The sequence below is a fragment of the Dermacentor albipictus genome, chromosome 5 (genome assembly GCF_038994185.2).
Source record: "Dermacentor albipictus isolate Rhodes 1998 colony chromosome 5, USDA_Dalb.pri_finalv2, whole genome shotgun sequence".
Taxonomy (NCBI): Eukaryota; Metazoa; Arthropoda; class Arachnida; order Ixodida; family Ixodidae; genus Dermacentor; species Dermacentor albipictus.
In genome coordinates, this window is record NC_091825.1 from 143,323,693 (window position 1) to 143,346,464 (window position 22,772).

The 22,772-nt window shown below is 45.0% G+C and overlaps 1 protein-coding gene across 2 annotated transcripts in view; it reads right to left on the reverse strand.

Moving 5' to 3' along the window:
- LOC139060175 (serine-rich adhesin for platelets-like) overlaps positions 1-22,772 on the reverse strand; it is an 841,896-nt gene that overhangs the window by 204,511 nt on the left and 614,613 nt on the right. For both annotated transcript variants that reach the window (XM_070539104.1, XM_070539103.1), the window contains exon 3: positions 3,655-3,868. In XM_070539104.1, coding sequence (XP_070395205.1) covers positions 3,655-3,700 — 46 coding nt within the window. In that variant the 5' untranslated portion in view covers positions 3,701-3,868. The remainder of the gene's footprint in view (positions 1-3,654; positions 3,869-22,772) is intronic.

Here is a 22,772-nt window from a genome sequence, read left to right on the forward strand (position 1 = left end):
GGGCGTAGTCGGGATTTTATTTCGAGGGAGGTTCTACTCCTTATATGGTCGTTCATGCGTGTGTTTGTATATGTGCATGTATATATGTACATACAAACTAAAAATGTTGGGGGGTGGGCACCCCTCCGTCTACGCCAATCGTTCTAGCGTCATCTGCATTAAAAAGTGTCGTCTTGCTCAGCGCTTGCGAACAATTGCCGCATGTCGTTCGTGGCTAGCAGACAAAAAACCAAATGGAACACCGCGCGGCATCTGCCTCCTGCGCGCGAGGAGTTGCTTCACTGCAGAGCAGGAACATAACGGCGGACTTATGCGTTGCGCATATACACTAATGGATGGATGGATAGATGGATGGAAAGCAGGAGCGTCCCCTTTGAAACGGGGTGATGGCAGTTGCCACCATGCTCAGCTTTTTATTTTTGTTTAACTGTGTTGTTAACTATGAACAAAATGCGAGCAAGTTGGAAGCGCCCTCTATGGGAAGCAGTGTCACTTTTTCTTGTGCAGACGTCAGTGGGCCTCAAGATGGCGCGGCGCTCGAGCACGGATCGATAAGTCTCCCGCAACATTTTTCCAGGCGGATACCAGATGGCATCTCGACACCGTGGCCACAAAGAACGTCAAGCAGAAAGTCAGACAGGCCGAGATAATCTCATGGGTGGCGGCAATGGAAAAGAAACCTGCCACGAGCAACTACTTAAGAGGAAAAAACGAAATCAGGAAAGAAACAATTTAGGATAACCCAAAGGGAAGCTCATTACTTTTCGAAGCGAGATCGGGATTACTTAGAACACGCACCTCTAAAGCGAGATATAAGTAGGAAGAAGAAGCGTGTGCTTGCTGCGGTAAAGCTAGGGAAACTATGGAGCATGTTTTATTAGAATGTGGAGACGTCTACCCAGCGGTATATTTAGGCACCACTGGCCTCCTTGAAGCCCTTGGGTTCAGCGAAAGCAGTGGAAAAGTATACATATCCGCAACAGGGATTAGTAAGAGGCGATTGGAGGATTGGTGGAATAAAAATAGGGAAATCACAAAAAAAACAAAAAAAAAACCGGAGATGTACAAAAGCACAGTTCGGAATCGGGGATCAGAAAATTTGGTTGTGGGATTTCGTAGTGTTTTTTTGTCTTTTTTTATTGTTTAACCTAGGTAGGACATTAAGCACTATACAGTAAAAGCTCGTTAATTCGAACCGCAAGGGGAAGCCGCCTCAGTTCGAATTAACGAAAGTTCGAACTAACGAAAGTGAAGGAGAGCAACAGAGTATACACTGCGATTTGGAAGCAGTAGGGCATGTTAGAAATTTGGCGAGTCAAAAAGTGATGGCGTGTGCCCGCGGCACACGCCATCTTCGAGTCGAAGCTCTGGGTCCGACTGTGCCACACCACCGATGTCCAATAAAACGAACGTTAGCCGAGGCTTAACACCATCACAATGAATCGCGACGGCCGATGCCTCCTAAGCTGAAAACAGAGGTGCACAACCGATGAAGACTGCCGAGACAAAGACGCTGAACATGTGAAGGTGGCGAAGGCCCTGATTCGTTGGTTCTTGATTGCAAGCGCAGCTGCGACGTACTTGATTCGCTGTGTTTTGGCGCTTGCCGTGCCATCTCCGCACAGCATTAGCAGCTGTACAAGATTTGCGAAGCCTCCGAGATTCGCAGCGGGCAAGAAGTCTCGGAGGTTACGTAGAACGGAGAGGCGGCAGCCGCCGCTGCGTTCTGGCTGACCCCGCGTCGGTTAGATTTTTTTCCGATTTTGCCTTCTCTCGCCATTCTCTCCGTTTCGGAGGCAATACAGCCTTGCGTGTAGGCAGTAGGCGCGTTTCTCTGGCCGTGTGCCAGGCGAGCGTAGTTCGAATTATCCGTGAGGGAACCTTCTCGTGTTCGAATTAACGGACTTCTTTATACATAGACTTCTGTGGAGCTGGGGCGGACCAAATCGTACAGTTCGAATTATCCATAAATTCGAATTATTGAAGTTCGAATTAACGAGCTTTCACTGTAATAGCAAGAGCTTGGTGGCGCAACCCAGCGCCCCGTTCCAAAGGGGACGCTCATAAAATAACGTAACATCCATCCATCCATCCACCCAACTTGTAAAGGGCAAATACCATGAAAGAAAGTGCGCGCTACAGAATTTTCAGTTGTGATTTGAAAACTACGTGTTCATTTAGTCTGCTTTTTGTCGGCACAAATCACCTATAAACGTACATTCAGGGAACGTCACCTATGTGTTTGATGAACAATTGCCCTGCATACCCCTGCATACACTCTCTGTAGAGTTGCCGGGCATACTCCATTATCTGTGGGCAAATCGCATTTGGCACATAGCCCGCTCACAGTTAAAACTGGCATCGTGACGGTATACGTAGACCCAAATCCGCGTACATGCAGCTCTACTTGTTAGCGTGGGTAGGCGTGAGATCAGCAGATGACAACGGCAGTACTCACACTGTGGGAAAATCCTTAGTAGATAAATGTTATTACTAGTTAGGGTGCATCCCTATGCGAAATGCCTTGTGCAAGCTGGTAACCAGACAAAATATATTTAGCACAATTTATTTCGTTTTGCAGTCTACACAGTACCTTTGACTTTCTTTTTTTGACGAGAGCTCTGTAAATATGTTAAGTGAACCATCCTTGCCTGTCCGAGCAAAAGTCATCAGTGGATCACTGATTTTTACAGCAGTTTAAGTACTATCTTCTTGTACAGCCGATACGTCTCATGGACATTTTCTTTCTTCACGATAGCGGAAAATACAGAAAAAGAAAGCACTGGCCGCAGCGCCCGCAACCGACGCTTCAGACAATCGTCTAAATGAGATCAATGACAAGGTTTCTTAAGTGACAGATTCTTTGATTAATTCATAGTATGTAACGCCCTGAAGCAACGCAGTAGGTCTTAAAGGTGGCACAGTGAATCGCTCCGTGCTATTTCTTACGACGGTGCGCTTGGCGCACACGCATGCACACTCAATTGCTAGAATTACTTCGGGTCATTTTACAGCCTAGGAAAGTATACGTCATCTTGCCCTGTAATCCCTAGCACGTAATCGTGAGAAAGTAAAAATTGGCAGTGGCTTAGCTCAGCTGTGCCAGAATATACGTAGCGAAAGCCAAGAGATTGCATGGTTAGCCTTGTTTAATCATGACTGCAAGTCCAGGTTAGTCGGGTTGTCTAGCTACGTTGCGGCGTTTAGCCAGTCGTTCGGCGCGCTGCTCGTCTATTTCATGAGCGATTCGTTTCCTCGTCATCTCGTTCCGATGTCGATTCCAGGGCTCCTCCTGCATACCAGAGATGTGGCCGTCCATACTGCCGCCTCAACTGTGGTTGCGGCGCACGCGAGCTCTCCTTTTCAATCCTCCGTCATGTTATCATGCATGCGACGCAGCTGGCGAAGCGAGCAGAGGCGAACGCAACGACGAGCAACGCGGTGGGACGAGGAACGCGGTGGGACGTCATGCGCCTCCTCGGAGCACGGCCACGGCGAAATTGCAAGTTCGCGGCCAGTAAAGCTTTCGCTTTAAATGTCCAGATAGCTGCGTAAGGATTACCCGATACTGCGCCGGCGTGACTGCAGAAATAGTAACACCTTGAGGGGCACTGTTCATACGGACAGATGGATGCACTGTAGTACATCACTCACCTCCTTGGGCGTCCAGGCTGAGCTCCTTCCTGGCGTGTGTCAGCATGATGGACTGGCGGTTAATCCTCAGAGAGCACACTGGTCACTCCGGCGTGTCCGAAGTGACGGGGAGGAGCAGAGGAGGGCTCTCTACGGGCCGTGGAAGGACCGCGCCGCGGCACACATCACGAGCGGCATGCGCACAACCACCACAAGGCCGCGTTCACGCCCAACCCTGCGAAGAAAAAAACAAAAGAGAAACGGGTGACACGTGTTCGGTGCGACACGAGAAAAAAGAAGATAAAAATAAAAATGAAGAAAAAGCACGGACGTGGTATCTGTTTGCTGCGCGTATTTCACGGCCACCTTCGATCATAGACGACAGAGGGGCGTTTAGTAGCGCAGGAAACATAGACAGGTGAACACAAACTGGCGCAGTATTTCAAACTAAATCGACAGTACTTCTGGCAGCGCCCGTGTTTGTTTGCCTGTGTCCGAGTTCTTCTGCGCTTTAAGATGTTTTTACGTCAACAATGAACCCGTTAGTTCCAATTAGCCTGTACTCCTGCACAATTTGCAAGATTGTAACTCCCGAAACTGTAAAGCTCGGACTGTCGCTAATCGTTTACCTGAAGGACATACCATACCAGCGCGGCTACTCTCACAGCGATTCTAGATAATGGGACGCCGAAGTAGAAGCTACAGATGGCGCCAGGAAAGCAGGAGCGCTGTCAAACGTATACACGTGACCCTGCGCCGCGTACCCCTCGGCATCAGGTTGTCGTCTGCCCCCTGCTCAGCACAGGCTCACACTTAGAACGACAGAAGCCTGAGCTACTTGATAATTGACTCGCCTTAGAACAAGTTAGGCGTGCCTACACGGGCACAAGAAGAGGGAAAAGGACAACACAAACACCAGTAGTAGTCTTGTTGAAGAAATGTAGCTGCGATATTACACAGAAGCCACGGGGTCATCATCTAAACGTTCTTTATTAGTTGAAAAACTTATTGATAGGGCATGCTGGAGACACACGTTGTGCAAATATTTCCGCAATCAATCAATCAATCAATCAATCAATCAATCAATCAATCAATCAATCAATCAATCAATCAATCAATCAATCAATCAATCAATCAATCAATCAATCAATCAATCAATCAATCAATCAATATCCTGCTTATTAACGTCGATACCAGATCAGTCCTTATTATGTCAGCCTGCTACAGGTTGAACGTTGTGATCATATGCACTAGCGTTCAGCAGTCTGGCGTAGTCTTTCAGCCGCACAGTAATTCTACGAGGTTATGCTGAGAACTACGGCGTATAGCTGCGCTGTGTTGCTCCCACGATGTTCTCACGCGCGGCAATACCCTTGCGTTCTCATAGCCTCTATCATAGGTGCTCGAAGCCAGAAAGTAAATGATGCGATAAAATTCATCACTCAACAAAGTGAACATGTGTCACAGACGGTACACACTCCCAAAGGAATGGGGAAGACAGCGAGGGACAACTACTCACACATTGCGCTTTGCAGCGCAGAATATGGCAGAATACGGCCGCTGCCTTTGAGGATAGGCTCGTTCATACATCCACCTGCTTGCAGGCTTCTTTTCTGGGAGTGAGGTTTGCGCATTCTTCACCGAAACATAATACACGACTAAGCAAGTGAGCTTCACGAAGACGGCGTTTGAACTGCGCAGGTAATATTATGCGAAGCATATTACGAGAGTTCAACCCAGCTCCTCAGGCGCGGCGGTGTCGCCTTCAATGACCTTTGACCCCATGCCATACCACGTGACACCGTGACGTCACGATAGAGGAGAAACGGGGCTCCAACTCGCGCCGTCGCTCGCGGCGTCGTGGCGGTATATAAGCAGCTGCGCTTGTTTCTAGGTGGCTTTGGCTCAACTCTTGCAAGATGGGCTGGGTGGGAATCGAACCAGGGTCTCCGGAGTGTGAGGCGTAGACGCTACCACTGAGCCCCGAGTACGATGCTTCAAAGCGGTACAAAAGCGCCTCTAGTGAATGCGGTGTTGCCTTAGAAACGAGCTGTTTCTAAGGCTCAGGCGTGCGTCGCTTGCTCAGGCGCACATTTCGTTGCCGCGCCGAACGCTGCGTTGCTCGACGCTCACCGCGTCCAATGCGGGGCGCGTAGTCGCTGCGCCGTAGCCCATTGTCTTACACCCCTTGGCGGGTCGACGGGAACGCTGTCGCCTTCCACTCTTGAAGGCGAAGCAGAGTAACGCATGAGTAGTTTCTTCGTCTAGCCGAACCAAATATAGCCAAGCAACAGCAGTTCACCTGGCTAAACAATGGTTCAACAACTAAAATAAAGGCTAGTATGCTTCGCATCCTGGGCTTAACCTTAGCTAAGCCACAGCCATTTTTAATCATCCAATGAATCAAAAACACATCAACATTAAAATACTTGCTATCGTTTCATAAGAGTACACGTATATTATTGCTCACATGGTTTTGGTTGATTTCAGATTAAGAGATTGTGCTTTCTATATAATTCAAACATGGGCTTCGTGAAGATCGCTTGCTTAGTCGTGTATAACGTTTGAGCTATGCGTGTATTGATAAAGCTTAAGAAGGAGCTGCGGAAACATTTTTGTAAGGGGTGAAGTCGTGGCTTGGGTCTCTTCAGTTGATTTGCATTTCCATTCTCGTTGCTATTGCGGTATGTATTGTTACCTAATGCATCTGACATCAATTACATGTCTTGTATGACCACTGTTTCTTCTTACGATATGTATTGGCCCCATATGACGCAATCCTGTCACTCATGTTGTAATATGACGTTCCTTGCGCCTATGCATATACTTCTTTTATTATCATTTGCTCTGTACAATTTTCCATTTACTTCTTGTTTTGCATCCTGCGTCATTATTTGGTACTTGTTTCTATACTATTTACGCTGTTTTTTTTTGTATCCCTGACTCAATGCCCTTCTGGGCCCTGTAAGGTATATTGAAAAAATAAATAAACAAACAAACAAATAAATAAATAAATAAATAAATAAATAAATAAATAAATAAATAAATAAATAAAATGTGTGGCGCAAGGTTAAAATCTCAGAAAAAAAAAGAACCGGAGACAGACCGAGCGCCAAATTCGCAACAAATTTTATTCTAGGAAGTACCTAACATATTGGCACAGAATATACACGCACACAAAGATTACACTCGCCGCAAGTGCAGGAATACTGACAAAAAGTTGAAGTCGCCATACAATCTATTACAAGCCAGAGAAGTTATCAGCAAATCGAATCTAAAATTTCCAGCTCGCTTTTGCGAAGTGACAGGGACGGGACGCTAATGCAAGAATCACTTCTTTTTCCCTTCTGAAAGCCTTCCAGAAAGCCATACGAGGCACATTGGAAGGACAAGTGTGACCCCATTTCATTCGCAATCGATAAACTCTTTCCTCTCTCTGTGTGCTTGCGTGCGAGCATGTGTGTGTGTGTGTGCTTGTGCCTGTTTTTAGTTCCCACTCAGATTAATTCCACAACCACACTGAATCACCTTAGCGAAACGTTTCTTCTTTCGCTCGAATAACAGCCCATAATATCGACAGCTGAACCTCGTTAGCCAAACGGATAACACAGAAAGCCTGACGATAGGCCGTGTTATCCGGAAACCAGGAGTAAGTACGAAAGCTCGATTGACGCACTGGTAAGAGGTTTAAGAGCTTACGACAACGCTTACGGCAAGAACCTAATTGGGGAACACGCGGACTCACAGAGGATCACCGAAACGACAAGCTTCGACGAACGATAGATCGCGACAACTGAAACTGCATGAATGAAAAGAAAAAAAAAACAAAAAAAACAAATGGCAAGGTAAACAAAGAAGAAAAAGAAAGTGCGGGGATGTATAGCTTGCTCCCGATTCCACATGTCATTATCGCTCCTTCGAGCAAATTGAATTTTTAAGGTTTCCAAGATCCAAAAGAAATCTCATTAGCCAGCAAGGAAAGGTTCTACACTTTTCTTCAAGCCAAGTGGTGCTTCCTGAAAACCTCTTGGTGTAAACTAAGCCTGTGAATATTTCTTGCATAATAGACCGCATAGCAAGACCCCGCAGAGAAAGAAAATGATCAAAGAAAAGAAAGAAAGAAAGCTTTCTATGCTCAAACGAAAACGTTAGAAATAGCACAGTACATGTAGCGCAAACTCGCAGTGCGTGCTAAGAGCGAGCGAACGGCTGTGGGGTCGTTTCTCGAGCCGACAACTTCCCCCTGACTGCGTGCTGCTCACAAAATGGCCTCGTTTAAAACGCCGCCCTTCAACAACTTCGAATAGGAGGTCGTCTGCGCGTTCAGGAAATAAAATCATAAATCGCCGCACTGAGAAACAGAAATACCGGAAAACAAAGTAAGCAGAAGAAAGGTAGGGAAAAGAGAAACGGACTGCGGAGACGGTGGGAAACTATTTGAGCTGGTGGGGGGGGGGGGGGGGGGTGGCAAAGAGTTTTCGCATCCGTTTTTGTTGCTCGGTCCCGGCATCTGTTCTTGTTATCGCGAGCGTTTTCCGTTCGAGTGAGCGAAATGTCTTCCTGTAGAAAGCGAAACGCATAAACGGCATTCTTTATCATAGTCAGTGACAGCTAGCCTAAAACTTACAAAAAGCGAGCTCCACCTGTCAACACACAGTGTACCTATCCTTAACCTCTGACAGAGAGCCGAGCCAGTTGCAGTCAGCTGACAGCTTAGTGACTTTACTCTGGTAATGCAATTGTTGGACTAGTTGAAAAATAAAAGCTCCATGTTTGAAGCTAAGATATTCCGAGCCGTTTAAGAATTGCTGTTTTTAAAAGATCTGCTGTGTTTAAGAGAACGTTATTGGTTTGCTTATTTCTCTGACGCCTAGCTATATCGCGCGTTTAAAACAGCAGTTCTTTCTTTTTTTAGCACAGATCTGTCTTTGTCTCGTGGACTTCAAGATGGAAAGATGGACATCTAGGGCGAATCTTTGAGCTTTGAGAAAAGCTTCGTGAAATTATTCTAAAAAAAAAAATCTGAATAGCAGTGCACCCAAGCACGGCCATAATTATGTTACTTCTGCCGCAAAATGCACGTCTGTGCGAGATTCGAGCGCGAACGGGCTCACAGTTTATGCAGAAGAGTCGCGCGTTCCTGGCGCACTTATGTGTTCAACATTACGGTCAACAGACCCCCCTCCCCCCTTTATTTATTTATTTATTAATTTATTTATTTTTTCGCATACTGCAGCCCATGGTGGGGCAATAGCAGGAGTTGATAATGCAATATAATACAAAAAAGAAACACAATAGGCAACAAGGAAAGAAAGTTAAGTGGTATGTTGAGGGATTACAGATAAAAATTCATTTAATGGGAGAAAATTGTTGGCTCCTGGTAGCGAATTCGAAGTTTCGATTGTTTGAGGGAAAAAGCTATGCTGAAGAGTATTAGTGTTACTATAAAGTATTACTATTAAAAGTATAGTAAAGATATTATACTTCAAAGTATTAGAGGGGTAAGTGACAGACACCAGTGCTATAGCTTCCACCGCATTGCATAGCTGTACGGACGAGGGTTGCAGTTGACGGTGGTCTCGCTAACCACAACGTGGCCGCCACTGCCCGGTGATGGTGTTAGTCCAAATGAGCACCTCGGCTCTCAGTGGCTACAAGTGCATCTCACTAATGAAGTTAGCCGCTGGGACCACGGTGCGAACACAGCGCAGTTGCGCGGGTCCGTCTCCTCGCTTCCAATAGCTGGCATCGTGCGGAGCTACGTGCTGCCAATTCAACTAGCACCCGTGTACGCAGGTATATGAATGCCCCATAGTCCAGTCTGGTGGTTAGCGCGAGAAAGTAATCTAAACACGAGGTAATTTGCTTATGGCAAGGTTGACTTATTTATTAGAGGAGCCGACTTCGCGGCGGTGGCAAGATACTAAACATATTCTTGAAAGAAGACGACACACTAAAAATAGTACCCACTAAATTGTGTCACTATAAACGCAGTAAGTGAGGGTGTTCTTTTTTAATTGTTTAATATGTTTTGGTTAGCCAAACTGAGCTAGGAGACTGTGTTTGCATTAAAATCAACTAAAACAAAACAATGTTGCCTTTTGCGAAGCTTTTTTACCGGTGACAAAAGACAACCATGGTAATTATTGCATGTATGTGATTGCTATTTTATGGCATGTCAAAAAGAAAAAAGAAAAAAAGAAAGAAGAGTCGGAAAAGATGGCCTCGCCCTATGTTATGTCGGCCGGGGTGCTTTCTAATTTTTTAATAGCTTAGTCTGTTTTCCTTAGGTAAACGGAGCTGTGACACCGTCTTCGCATTAACATCAATTACGAGGAAACAATGTTGCCTTTTGCGACGCTTGTTTCACCGGTGACAAAAGACAACCATAATAATTACTGCATCTAGGGGATTGCTATTGTACGGCACGTCAACAAAATAAAAAGAAATAATGAAGGAATGAAGGAAGGACAAAGAAATATAAAATTGCAGTTTTCTCTTTAGTGCGACATATATTTTTCGAAAGCGAATCATTTCCACACACGAAGACTTTAGCGAACGTTCCCGGTGCAAGTAACAATAAAGAAGAGTTCCAATCGATACGAAGAAACACACACACGGGCCCGCGCGTACGCTCTCAATAAAAAATAAATATCTCGTGTTGAAGTGCTTCGGCGATAAGAAATGAGAAAACTTACTGAAACAAATTCGCAGTTTTACTAAAGGCTCAATGCAGCGAGATTTATAGCTTTCTGAAATATGGAGACTCGCGCCACTAAGAGTACTTCGCTTCCAATTGCTTGGTTTCATCGTGCCTCATTATGCAAAGAATAATTAAATTAGATTGGATTCCATTGTTTGCTTTAAGCGTGCCTAGAAAGACACACACACACGCACACACGCACACACACACACACACACGCACGCACGCACGCAAGCACACACACGCACACACACACACGCACGCACACACGCACACACACACACACACACACACACACACACACACACACACACACACACACGCGCGCGCGCGCACACACACACACATACACATCGGCAGACACATCGGCAGCGGTGGCGGTGGCACGTTGCTGCACAAGAGCGCTCAAACAACTGTTTTGAATTTTGCAGTTCCTTCGCTGCTGTCCGTCTGCAAGAATTTCCGTATCAAGCGCGATCTGCATTCTGCTGGCTTCATTGACGCACCGTGTGTGGCTGCCTACGTGCTGTCATCGCGTGAAGATACGCCCCCTTCCTTCTGGCTATAAAGCTGCGCAAGTCGTCGAGAGCCTTCACACATCGGCAGCGGTGGCGGTGGCACGTTGCTGCACAAGAGCGCTCAAACAACTGTTTTGAATTTTGCAGGTTAGTTTTCTTTTCTTACTGTTGTTAAGCTGCCAGTGCGTGCTGCCGCCACTGCTGCCACTGCTGCCACTGCTGCCCATGGTCTAGTGTCTTGCTTGCAATGTCATCTGAAAATTTTGATCCTTGTTCTGCATGCTACGAAGACATTATAGATGGTGAAGAATTTATGACTTGTGCAGATTGCTGTCAAAGGTTTCATATAGGGAAGTGTGCAGGGGTTGGGGAGCGGAGTTTTAAAGCAAAAAATGCCGAATTAAGAAAAGTCTTGAAATGCTTGACATGTCGGTCTCCGGCGTCTCGCAGTCAGGATAGCAGCAGTGATGCATCTTCTGCTGTCCAATGCAAACGGCTTGCTGAGATTAGTAAGTAATTGGCAAATCTCACGGCCAAAGTGGATGATCTGACATCTTAGAAGGAAACCGTTTCAGGCATTGAAAAGTCTGTACAACATATGTCTGACACGTATGACAAATTGCTCGAAGTGTCTAATAGGCATGACAAGGAAATCGAGCTCCTGCGTAAGAGAGTTGACGACATTGAGGCAAACCAGGACGGTCAGCAATTTCGAAAACTGCGTCAGGAATTGAACGACCTGAGCCAGTACAGTAGGCGGCAAAACATGGAAATACATGGAATGCCTGTGACAGATGGTGAAGATTTACTGAGCAAAGTAAACAGCCTTGCTGTAAAGCTTGACTTGCCCACACTTGTAGCAAATGACATTGAAGGGCTACACCGCCTTCCATCTCAACCAGACAAGGTGCCTGTGGTTTTGATCCGTTTTGCCAACCGATCCACAAAATCAGACTGGATTTCAAAGCGCAAAAAATGCGAAGATGACATTCGATTCTTTGATAACCTGACGGCTTCTAGCAGGAATTTACTGTGGCTCGCTAAAATGAAGGCTAAGGAAATGAAGTACGCTTTCGTCTGGTCAAAGGAAGGAAAGATCTACGCTCGAAAGCAACCTGGTGCACGAGCCATCAGGATCGCTTGTGAGGAGGACATTGATAAGATGGTTTAATCACTGTTGCTGCGAGACTGCGCAGTACACCTGCTCAAAAATGGCTTATTTTACTGCCGAGTCATTCACCGACTTTCTAAAGGATGGTGCTTACAATCCTCGCAACACACTATCTCTTTACCACTTGAGCTGTCAAAGCCTAAAAAGTAAATCGGAAGAAGTAGAAGCTGAATTAACTAAACTGAACTTTAATTTTGACCTTATTGCCTTCACTGAAACATGGTTTACCTCAAATGCAGATGTCAGCGAGTTTCCTGGTTACAAACCCATTTCAGTATTTCGAGATGGAAAGCGTGGTGGTGGTGTATCTTTATATGTGCAAAATTATTTGTGCTTTGAGGTCTTGTCGGATTATTCAATTGTTTGTACTGATTTTGAAACTGTTTGCATTGCTTTTCATAGAGTTACTATTATGGTTGTGTATCGCCCCCCTCAAGGAAATTCTGACAATTTTTTTCGCTTCATTGATTGTTTTCTGAAGTTTGCTAACCAAAACAACTGGCGTATCATTGTGCTAGGTGACTTCAATATTAACTTTTTGGAGGATAACGCTCTGAAGATTAACTTAAATGAAATAATGCTGTCTAATGGTTGTGACAATACTATTAAATTTCCTACTGGCATATCCTTGCACTCTGAAACATTAATTGATTTGTGCTTCACTAATTTCCCACCTCAGAGTTGCATATCCGGTGTTTTTTCTTCTGGAATTAGTGATCACTTGCCTTTCTTTTCACTTTTTCCTGATACGACCAAATTGAATAAACGCGTTCACGCTCGTAGAGTTAATGATGAAAAGAGCATCTCCAGATTTTGTCACTTGTTGTCGACAATTAATTGGGTAGATGTATATGGTGAAAACGACTCGTCCCGTGCTTATGATATATTTATTCAGAAGCTGCTTGAATGCTATTACGCTGCGTTCCCAACTCAAACTATAAAAAAACATAGAAAGGCTAGAAAAGAATGGATGACAGGAGCACTTTCGAAACAAATTAAAGAAAAGAACAAAATGTTCTCTCGTTTTTTGGAAACGCGATGCCCGGATGATTTAGCTAAGTTTAAGAAGTTTCGAAATAAATTAAACTCGGATCTAAAGAAAGCTAAATCTTGTTTCTATATAAATAAGTTTTCGTCAATCTTACACAATCTTAAATTACTTTGGCAAGGTATTAACGTTATTATAGGGAACAGGCAGAATTGTCTTCCCTCTGAGCTGAAAGTAAATGGGGTGAATTATGCTGGAGTTTCACTTGCCAACATGCTGAATGAACACTTTTTAGTTGCCGGAGCATACCGACCCTCTGCTAGCTGTCATTCAACTCGGTCTGTTGACTCATACTTACCCTCTTGCAGTACTGAATCTATATTTTTGTCCCCTACTTCAGTGGATGAAGTTATTTCTATCATTAATTCATTCAGGAACACCTGCTCACCTGGAGATGACGAAGTTGCTGCTTTTCCTATCAAATGTGCTGTAAATATTATTGCAGGCCCTCTTACGCATATTTGTAACAGAATGCTTCTTTCTGGTGTATTCCCTAGCAAATTAAAAGTCGCGCGCGTTACCATTTTATTCAAAGGAGGCAACAAAAATGACCCAAATAATTACCGTCCTATTTCGGTATTGCCTCTGTTTTCGAAGTTAGCTGAGCGTATACTCTATAGGCGACTAAACAATTTCTTACAAGCTAAACATCTTATTTGCCCCCAACAGTATGGCTTTCAGGCCGGTAAATCAACAGAATCTGCTCTGTTAGATATTAAAAACTCTATAATTAACAATTTTGAAACTAAGCTTTCGATTCTGTGCAACATACAATACTGCTCCACAAATTAAAAACTTACGGGATCCGTGGAGTGGCAAATTCACTATTGGAAAGTTATCTAACTGCACGGATACAGTACACTCAGATTCATGATGTAAAATCCAGTTTTGGTATGATAAAATTCGGTGTCCCTCAGGGTTCAATTCTGGGACCACTTTTATTTATTCTCTATATTAATGATATTGTAAACATTCCATTAACTCCTAATATCATGATGTATGCCGACGATACTAATGTCTTTTTTTCCGGCTCCAGTCTCCAAGTACTTGAACACCAATGTAATACCTGGCTTGAGGAGTTAGCGGTTTGGCTCTATGTTAATCAACTTCAATTAAACGTAAACAAAACAAAGTTTATGCTCTTCCATCCAAAAAACAAACCATTAGCTTATCACATCAAACTATTTTTTAATGACTTAAACATCGAGCAAGTTCATAGTTGCCGGTTCCTTGGTGTGTTTTTTCGTAGCGATTTGGGTTGGAGTGATCATATAAACTACATTAGACTAAAAATGGCCAGATCTATTTATGTTATTTATCGTGTTAGACATCTCCTCCCACTACAAATTAAAAAACAGTTATATTTTGCCCTTGTTCAGTCTCACCTGGTGTATTGCAACCTAGGGCCAGACAATGAAATCTTCCTTACCTCAGTAAGGAAGCCTTCATTGCAGTGAGGCTACCTTATGTCACTCTGAAAGGTTCCTTACTGAGGCGCCCTCGGTGAAGGCTTCCTTGGTGCTTCCTTGGTACTTCCTCAGCATAAGAAGCCAAACAATGAAATCTTCCTTACCTCACTAAGGAAGCCTTCATTGGGGTGAGGCTACCTTATGTCACTCTGAAAGCTTCCTTACTGAGGGGCCCTCGGTGAAGGCTTCCTTGGTGCTTCCTCAGCATAAGGTAGCTCCAAAGCTACCTTCATGCGTCCTTACGCCGCTCCTGGCCCTGAACGAGCGCTTCACCTCACTGCTTAACCACGTGGCATTCGCTTGCGCATGCGCACTGTCGCCCACCTGCGGAGACGCGCGAGCACGGTACGTCTTGCCAGGCATGTTCGTTTCAGTCACGCGTGCGGCATGCAAGCATTGCTAGGCGTTGCTAGGCGTTGCAAGACGCCGGCGTGCCAGCGTTGCTGGAACACATCAAGTTTTGCACTGTAATGCGCAACTTTTTTTTAACTTTAGTAAACGAAACTAGAAGAAAGCGTCCACGCTTCTCTATATTAGCTATTCAATTTAAAGATTGTGCGACGATACAACATTTTTAATAGAATAATGGTGTTCGCGGAAAGATTTGAAGAGATAATCTCGAACCCAGGCACGCAGCAACCGCTCCTTAGGTGAGAACGGGTGAAGGGAGCTTTCAGAGTACGCTTGCTTCCTCCATCGGTCCTTCGCTGTAAGGAGGCCTCACGTAAGGTTAGGAAGCGCTCGTAGGAAAGGAACTAGGGGTGTGCGAATTTTCGGAATTTCGAATACGAATCAAATATTTTCCATATTCGAAGCGTATTCGATTCGAGAAGTGCATGTTCGGAAATTCACGAATATCCGAGGACGGCCGAATAACGGTGGAAACCGCGAATATTCGGATAGACTGCGAATAATTGAGCAATTAACCAATTGTATGCTTGCTCCGCATTCTCCTAAGAACATGTTTATTAACTGAGAACTTCGCATGATCCGCTCATTATCTGTATGCTCTGTTTCAGTCTATCTGCTTCAGGCATTTGAGACATGATCAGTTTCGGTTACTTTTTCACCAAGCTTTATAATTCCAATTATTTTGGAATGCCCCATTGCCTTGAAGGTGGCAAAGGCAACTCAGGGTTTGCTAACATTGATTCAAAATGTATCAAGGCTCTTTGTGCGGAGTGGAAATTTGATGAAGTGGCCAGCCTAGGCATGTTTCTTGATCCGCGCTTTATGGCCACACTTTATCAGGCATCTGGTCAGATGATCTGTCTGAAAAACCTTGTGACAAGGGAGCTCCAGGAAGCCGTCGTGGAACACCATGGGGACACCGCCGTGCCAGCGTCGACTTCGTGTCCACTGGTGGCATCGAGTGTATGGAATGCTTTTGACGATCTAGTGATGAACAAAGATAAGACACATTTGGCATCTGCCCCTGAGAGGGAAGTTACAGACTACGCGCAAAAGCCTCTTCTGGAAAGGGGCATGAATCTTTGTGAGTGGTGGCAGTCCATTGGCCGCTTCAGGTACCCGCTTTTAAGTGCACTCGCCCGGAAGTACTTGGCGATCCCTGCCACTTCAGTTCCTAGTGAAAGAGTCTTTTCTACCGGTAGAAATGTGACAGTGCATAGAGAGCGTTTACTTTCTGGCCATATTGAGCAGTTAATTTTCCTTCATGACAATCTGTAACAAGCGTTTTACCTGACTGAGGGCATTACCTGAGTCCATTATCTATAATTGAGTACCTCTTTAATTTGAAGCAACCTTGTAAAATGCAATGTTATTTTTAAAAGGGTAATAAAGCTATTGTTACCTCTCTTGCAATTTTTTAATACTACACATGTATTCGATATTCGATTCGATATTCGAAGAGAGTTCTTCGCCTTATTCGTATTCGATTCGTAATCGAAAATTTCAACATTCGCACACCCCTAAAAGGAACGTTTTATTGTTTGGGCCAAGCTACCTTCATGCGTCCTTACGCCGCTCCTGGCCCTGAACGAGCGCTTCGCCTCACTGCTTAACCACGTGACGTTTGGCTGCGCGTGCGTGCTGTCGCCCACCTTCGGAGAAGTGCGAGCACGGTACGTTTTGCCAGGCACGTTCGTTGCATTCAAGTGTGCGGCATCGAAGCGTTGCTAGGCGTTGCTAGGCGTTGCACGACGCCGGCGTGCCAGCGTTGCTGGAGCACATCAAGTTTCGCACTGTAATGCACTGCTTCTTTAGATTTAGTAAACAAAACTAAAAAATAGCGTCCACGCTTCTCTATATTAGCTCATCAACTTAGAGATTGTGCGACGATACAACCTTTTTTATTGAATAGTGGTGTTCTGGTGTTCGCCTAAAGCTTTTAAGAGATAATCTCGAACCCAGGCATGGCGGCAGCCGCTCCTTACGTGAGGACGGGTGAAGGGAGCTTTCAGAGTATGCTTGCTTCCTCCATCGGTCCTTCGCTGTAAGGAGGCCTCACGTAAGGTTAGGAAGCGCTCGAAGGAAAGGAACGTTTCATTGTTTGGGCCCTAGTGTGGGGTACATGCAACAAAACTGATTCACACAAACTGCTTTCTCTCCAGAAAAGAGCTCTACGTTTATTAAGTTCAAGTTCATCTGTTGAAGCTAATCTTTTCGAAACATTCCATGTTCGCAATTTCTTTCACTTATACAATTTTAGTTTGGCTCTTCACATTTTTTATAAAGTCAAACATGACTTTAACTCTTTTTCTAATACTTATAATTCAAGAAACGTTGCGTATGGTCTACGTTCCGTTGCCCTATCTACTGCAAGACCCAGAACAAATTATGGTAAACAAACAACCGATTATCAAATTATAACATTGTGTAATGCCTACCAGTCTCTTACTCAGATTGCTTTAGAAAGTTGTAGTGTGTCTGTATTTAAGAAAAAAACTGACGATTCTTTCCCCCCCCCCCCCCCGGTTAAATTTCAGCTAATTCTGTATACTTAGGTTTTTCTTTTTTTTTGAATGTGCATATTATGAAATGTTTTGTTTATTGTTAATGGATATTTATTATTGTCTATCATTAACTATTTTCTATTGTGATCATGTTTGCTCATTGTTTTGTTTTCTCTTTGTCCATTCGGCCCCCGTTTCCATGATGTGTGATCGGGGTTTAGGCCTTGTCAGGAGGTATGCTTGGTCTACCTCCTTTAGCCTCACCTCGAGGGCATATTGTATTGTATATAATATGGCCAAATAAACATACTACTACTACTACACACATACACACACACACACACACACACACACACACACACACACACACACACACACACACACACACACACACACACACACACACACACACACACACACACACACACACACACAACGACATAACATTGCACACAGCTCTTAATTACCCAACCTAACGGTTGTGCAGTGACTGCACAGGTTGTGCGGCGCGACTTGACAGTTCACGAGGGCGAGCCTACAACCTTTATCGACGCCAGTTTACAGGCCTTGTAAATTATATCTTATGATCAAAGAAAATGGTTTAGCAATTGACTCTTTATAGATGGTCCCCAGCGACTCTCGAGTTATTACTGTTTTTGACGCGTTAGGCGCACGTGAATGTACACTGATTTAAAAAGCTGGTGCTTCTTTCACCTATAGGTGTCGCATATATCGGTTCGAACCCCAATGCTGAGAACGCTTTACGAAAAAACGCAGCTGACGCCAATGACGATAATCAGTATAGACTCATGAAACCAAGCAAAAAGTACAGAACAACTTTTACAGTAGGAAAGAGAGAGAGAGAGAGAGAATGGGAACCCCGTTTTGAGGAGCCTCCCTAACAATGAGAAACGGATCTAGCTTAGCGCAAATGTAGGAAGCTCTCGACTAAGCAGAACAAAGACTGCCTCTTTGCCACTAAGGGAGAAAGAAGGAGAGGGCAGTCCTCTGGCAACAAACGCGTCAGAGGGAATTGTGCACGCTTCTCCTGCGTCATTAAGCCTACTCACTCCTTTCTCGAAACGCACTACGGTTGGCCAGCGCAGCGGCTGTCTACTAGACGTTGCCACTCACACAAACTCTTCCGCGCTCGGAAACGAGCGTGCACCAAATGCTAAGGCCTTTTCCATGCGGCCAGCATGTTTCTAGCTTGTTTATTTCAAAGGCTCGCATTAGTAATTGAAACTGCATCCTGAAACTACACAATGCGAAAGGAAAGACAGGACGGACACAGCGCTGCTGTCCGTTAAGATCTTGTAATGTGGCGCTGTAGTTTCAAGTACGAATAGACAGCACGTCCGGCATACGGTTCTTCCAGCATAGGCCCGTACAGAGAGGCGTCTTCATTCAGGTAGTGGTGGCCGTTCTCAGAGATCGTCAGCCGAAAACGCTATACATATAATATTGTATGTTTCTTTCTGCTTAGGCATGTTTGTGCCCTTGTCTTTGCCGTACATTATTTTTTAACACGAAAATGTTTTATACCGGGGACCACCATAAACTTCCTGTAATGGAAGTGACGATGGCGCGAGCGCCTAAAATATGCCCTTTCTTGACAGTGATGGCACCGTCATTTAGGAGCGGTGAAGCCAAGTACTGCACCGTGACACTAACGAGAGCCGACAGGGCGCACTTCGATAGTCTGGGGGCAGCGAAGGCTCCAACGAGGTGTAGCCTGGGACGACTTGCACGAACATTTTTTTAGGGAAAATAATAATAATGAATTTAGGAACGCGTTCTTAAATGTTCCATAACCAACGCCTAGTCCGGACAAGAACGCGTTCTTAAATTCGTTATTATTTTTGTTATAGAATGTTCGTCCAAGCCGCCCCTGGTGTAGGCGGTTTAGGCCCAGGGCTTAAAGTCTCATTATGTAAAAAAGAGGTGAGGCGTGAAGACAGGACACAAGAGTAGAGAAGCGGAGAAGTAGATAAGTGAAATTACTTTACACAAGGAAGAGATTAAGTGCCTTAACAGTTATCTCTCACGTACACCGGCACGTGTTCCCGACTGACACGTGGTGATAGCATTCCTGAGCTTGCGCAGACGGGTTTTGTGTCTTCTTTCTTTTCTCGCCTCAGTGCTCCCTTCAGTTGATAGTCGGCGTTCGTGTTGTCCACTTCTCTACTTTTGTATCCTGTCTGCATGCCTCACCTTTTTTTTGCTTATAATGAATACTTACCAAGCTCAGCTTTCTGTCGTTCTAAGCTTAATGTCTTCCTTCAGTAGAGGGGAGGAGGAGGGGTAGGCTCATATATATATATATATATATATATATATATATATATATATATATATATATATATATATATATGTATAAAGCGAAGCATAGGATTAAAGAATTGTGACAGTGCAGTAGGCAACTTGCACAGAAAGCACGTAGGGAAATATGTTTCGTTCGAAAGGCGAAGAATTGATTACAATAGTAAATTACTAAATTGTTATATAATAAGAAAGGTTCGCAGTTTTATCGCCTATATAAATTTCAGTAAACATTAGCCTAATAACTATATTGCCAAGCATGGTGTTGCGGGCACAGGCAAACACGAACGCATCTTACTCGATGACCACGGAAACTGGCTGTCGAAACAATGGCGTGACGAAGAGCGGCAGCAGCAGCGAGCGAACGCTTCACGCGGCCTCTAGCTTTAACGCGTCTCCGAAGCTTGAGTGAGCTAAGCCCGCAAAGACAGAGCGCACACGGAGCCACAAGAGATCTCCGCTCTCTAGCCATTGCACACCGCCGTAAGTGAACACCAAGAAAGCGTGTGCGCGGCGGCGCTCAAAGGCACCACGCGCTTCGGAGGCTCCACTGGAGTTGCAGGCGCCGCTCTCCTTCTTCTCACGAGTGATCACCTCTCCCCCTCATCGCGTCTTTGGTATAACAGAGCCCTCGTGATGCACAACTAATCGAATGAAAATTAACTGGTAAACTATATATATAAAGAAACTATGGTGAACCTTCAGTTGCTCACGAGTTGGCAGCTTCACATGTAGGGGGCTCATGAAACAGATGCAGGGCCAAGAACGTTAGTCGGGCAAGGGTAATGACCGTCGTGCGCAGTACCTCGGCGAATTGCGTGTAAAAATACCTGCTTTCCTTATGGTACATAAAGTGATTAATCGTGGTTAATTCATTAGTCAACAAATTGGATACCTAGTATTCCCTCGCAGAAGGCACTGCTGGCAATAAAATCACCTCTAGCGCTTGCTGAATTAAAATTAATGGCGCAGTGCTACAATTGACCTTCCAAGAGGGGGGGGGGGGGCGAGCCTCTCTTTAAGAAATGGAGACTCGTTCCTCTAAACTTTCTTTTTCAGCACACTTAAACTCGCACACAGCAGAAGTCCTCCCAGAAGCACACATTTGTCCTCTGGGCACTTCCAGAAGCCATAAAGCATGATTGAGATTGAAGGGCAGTTTTAGAAAACAATGGCGAATGAATATTTTCATCATTACTGACAGGCTGTTTCTTTGCCAATAGATGTGATCAGATAGGTTAAAACGACATCATAAAGACAAAGAAGAAAGCAAAAGATTGGAGGACGCTTAAGCTTCGCCATTAAGAGTGGAGTACGATAGATTTCAACGATCCCTGACTGCTTGTCACGCTTCCCGGCAACCGCAGCTTTATTGCGTATGCGTGTAGGCGAGCGCGATGGTGTTGTTGCAAGGAACCGAGCGAGCCGCGCAGTTCGGAAATGGGGTCTGTGTCTGAGTTTACGCGTAACAGAATTATGTTTTTCTGGTATATTCAAATTAAACTCCGACGCTACTATGTCTGTAAGTTGTGTTTAGGTCGTGCTTTACAAGTTTTTCGACGTAATTTACCTTGTGGAATTCAATTAGTTTAGTAACGCCTCTGCACCACACGGAGGGCTACGTCTAAGCTAAGTCCGACGCCGACATTGGATTTTCTTGCGACATGAGGCCCTTAAAGCTATCGCGTTAACGTAACAACCCAAGTGCCTCGTTATAAAGCATGTACTACACAGCCAGGCACTCCGGAAGATGTTTTTTTAATGTGAGGGTTAGTGGAGGGAGAAGAGCACAGAATCCGGAGCTCATTTCGCTCCCGTATACATTGTTTTCGTTACTGGGAAAATCAAACTTAATTTAATTCATTAAAAAGGGTGAGCGCTTAAGGATACAGGCGACGGGTGGTCGGGGATGTCACCCCGGCTGAAGAACATCTCGAGACGTGCACCTTAGCTGCCACTTCATGTACTAATGTACTAACCTCCCCCCCCCTCCCCCCTTCCGCGGATTCATGGGGAAAAAATAACCTTTTCCATCCTACTATATTCGGATTCAGGACAGGGCTCTCCACGCAAGATGTAATGCTCCAACTGAAAGAGGAGGTACTAGCTCACGAATTCCCACATCTCACCAAAACAATAGTGGAACTTGACCGGATTAAACCCTTCAATAATGTGCGACACGCGGCTATACTACAAAACTTCAGTCAGCTCAAGGTGTGTTCCCGCACTTATCAAGATTTTACTGCCTTTTTAACCAATAGAACCGTGGAGATAAAGCTCAGATCGGTTAAATAACCGGATTTCACACTCGGAAGTAGGGGCACTCCGCAAGAAGCCGTCCTATCTCCTTTCCTTTTTAATATAACTCTAATTCCCCTTGCACAAAAAATTATTCGCCATGCCGGCCCTACAGCCCTCCCTATACGCCGATGACATTACTCTCTGGACCTCCACGGGCAACAATGGAACAATCGAATACACCCTTCAAAGGGCAGCAAAAACGGTCCAAGAACATCCGCGGAGCATTGGCCTCAGCTGCTCAGCTCCTAAGTCTCAACTTCTCCTCATTCGCCCCAAAGACCATTCCCCTCCAGCAATTTCACTATATCTGGATGATAAACTCATCCCAGAGGTGAGCAACATAAGAATTCTAGACCTTCACATTTACAATAACGGTTCCAATTCCACCACTATATGTGCCGTACGGAAGTCGGTTCGGAATACCTCCACCCTCATAAAGAGGATCTCTAATCGCCACAGGGGAATGCGCGAAGCTGACGCACGCCACCTGGTCAAAGCGTTCTGCCTCTGTAAGATAACTTACTCCCTCCCCCATCTGCATCTGTCAACTCTCGAGGGGAACCAGGTAGATCACCTCATCTGCACAGCGTATAAGACTGCCATGCACCTTCCTAAGAGTACCGCTACGAGTGAAATTCTCCCGCTGGGGGTGCACAGTACGACTGATGAATTAGTCGAAGCACACCGCATGG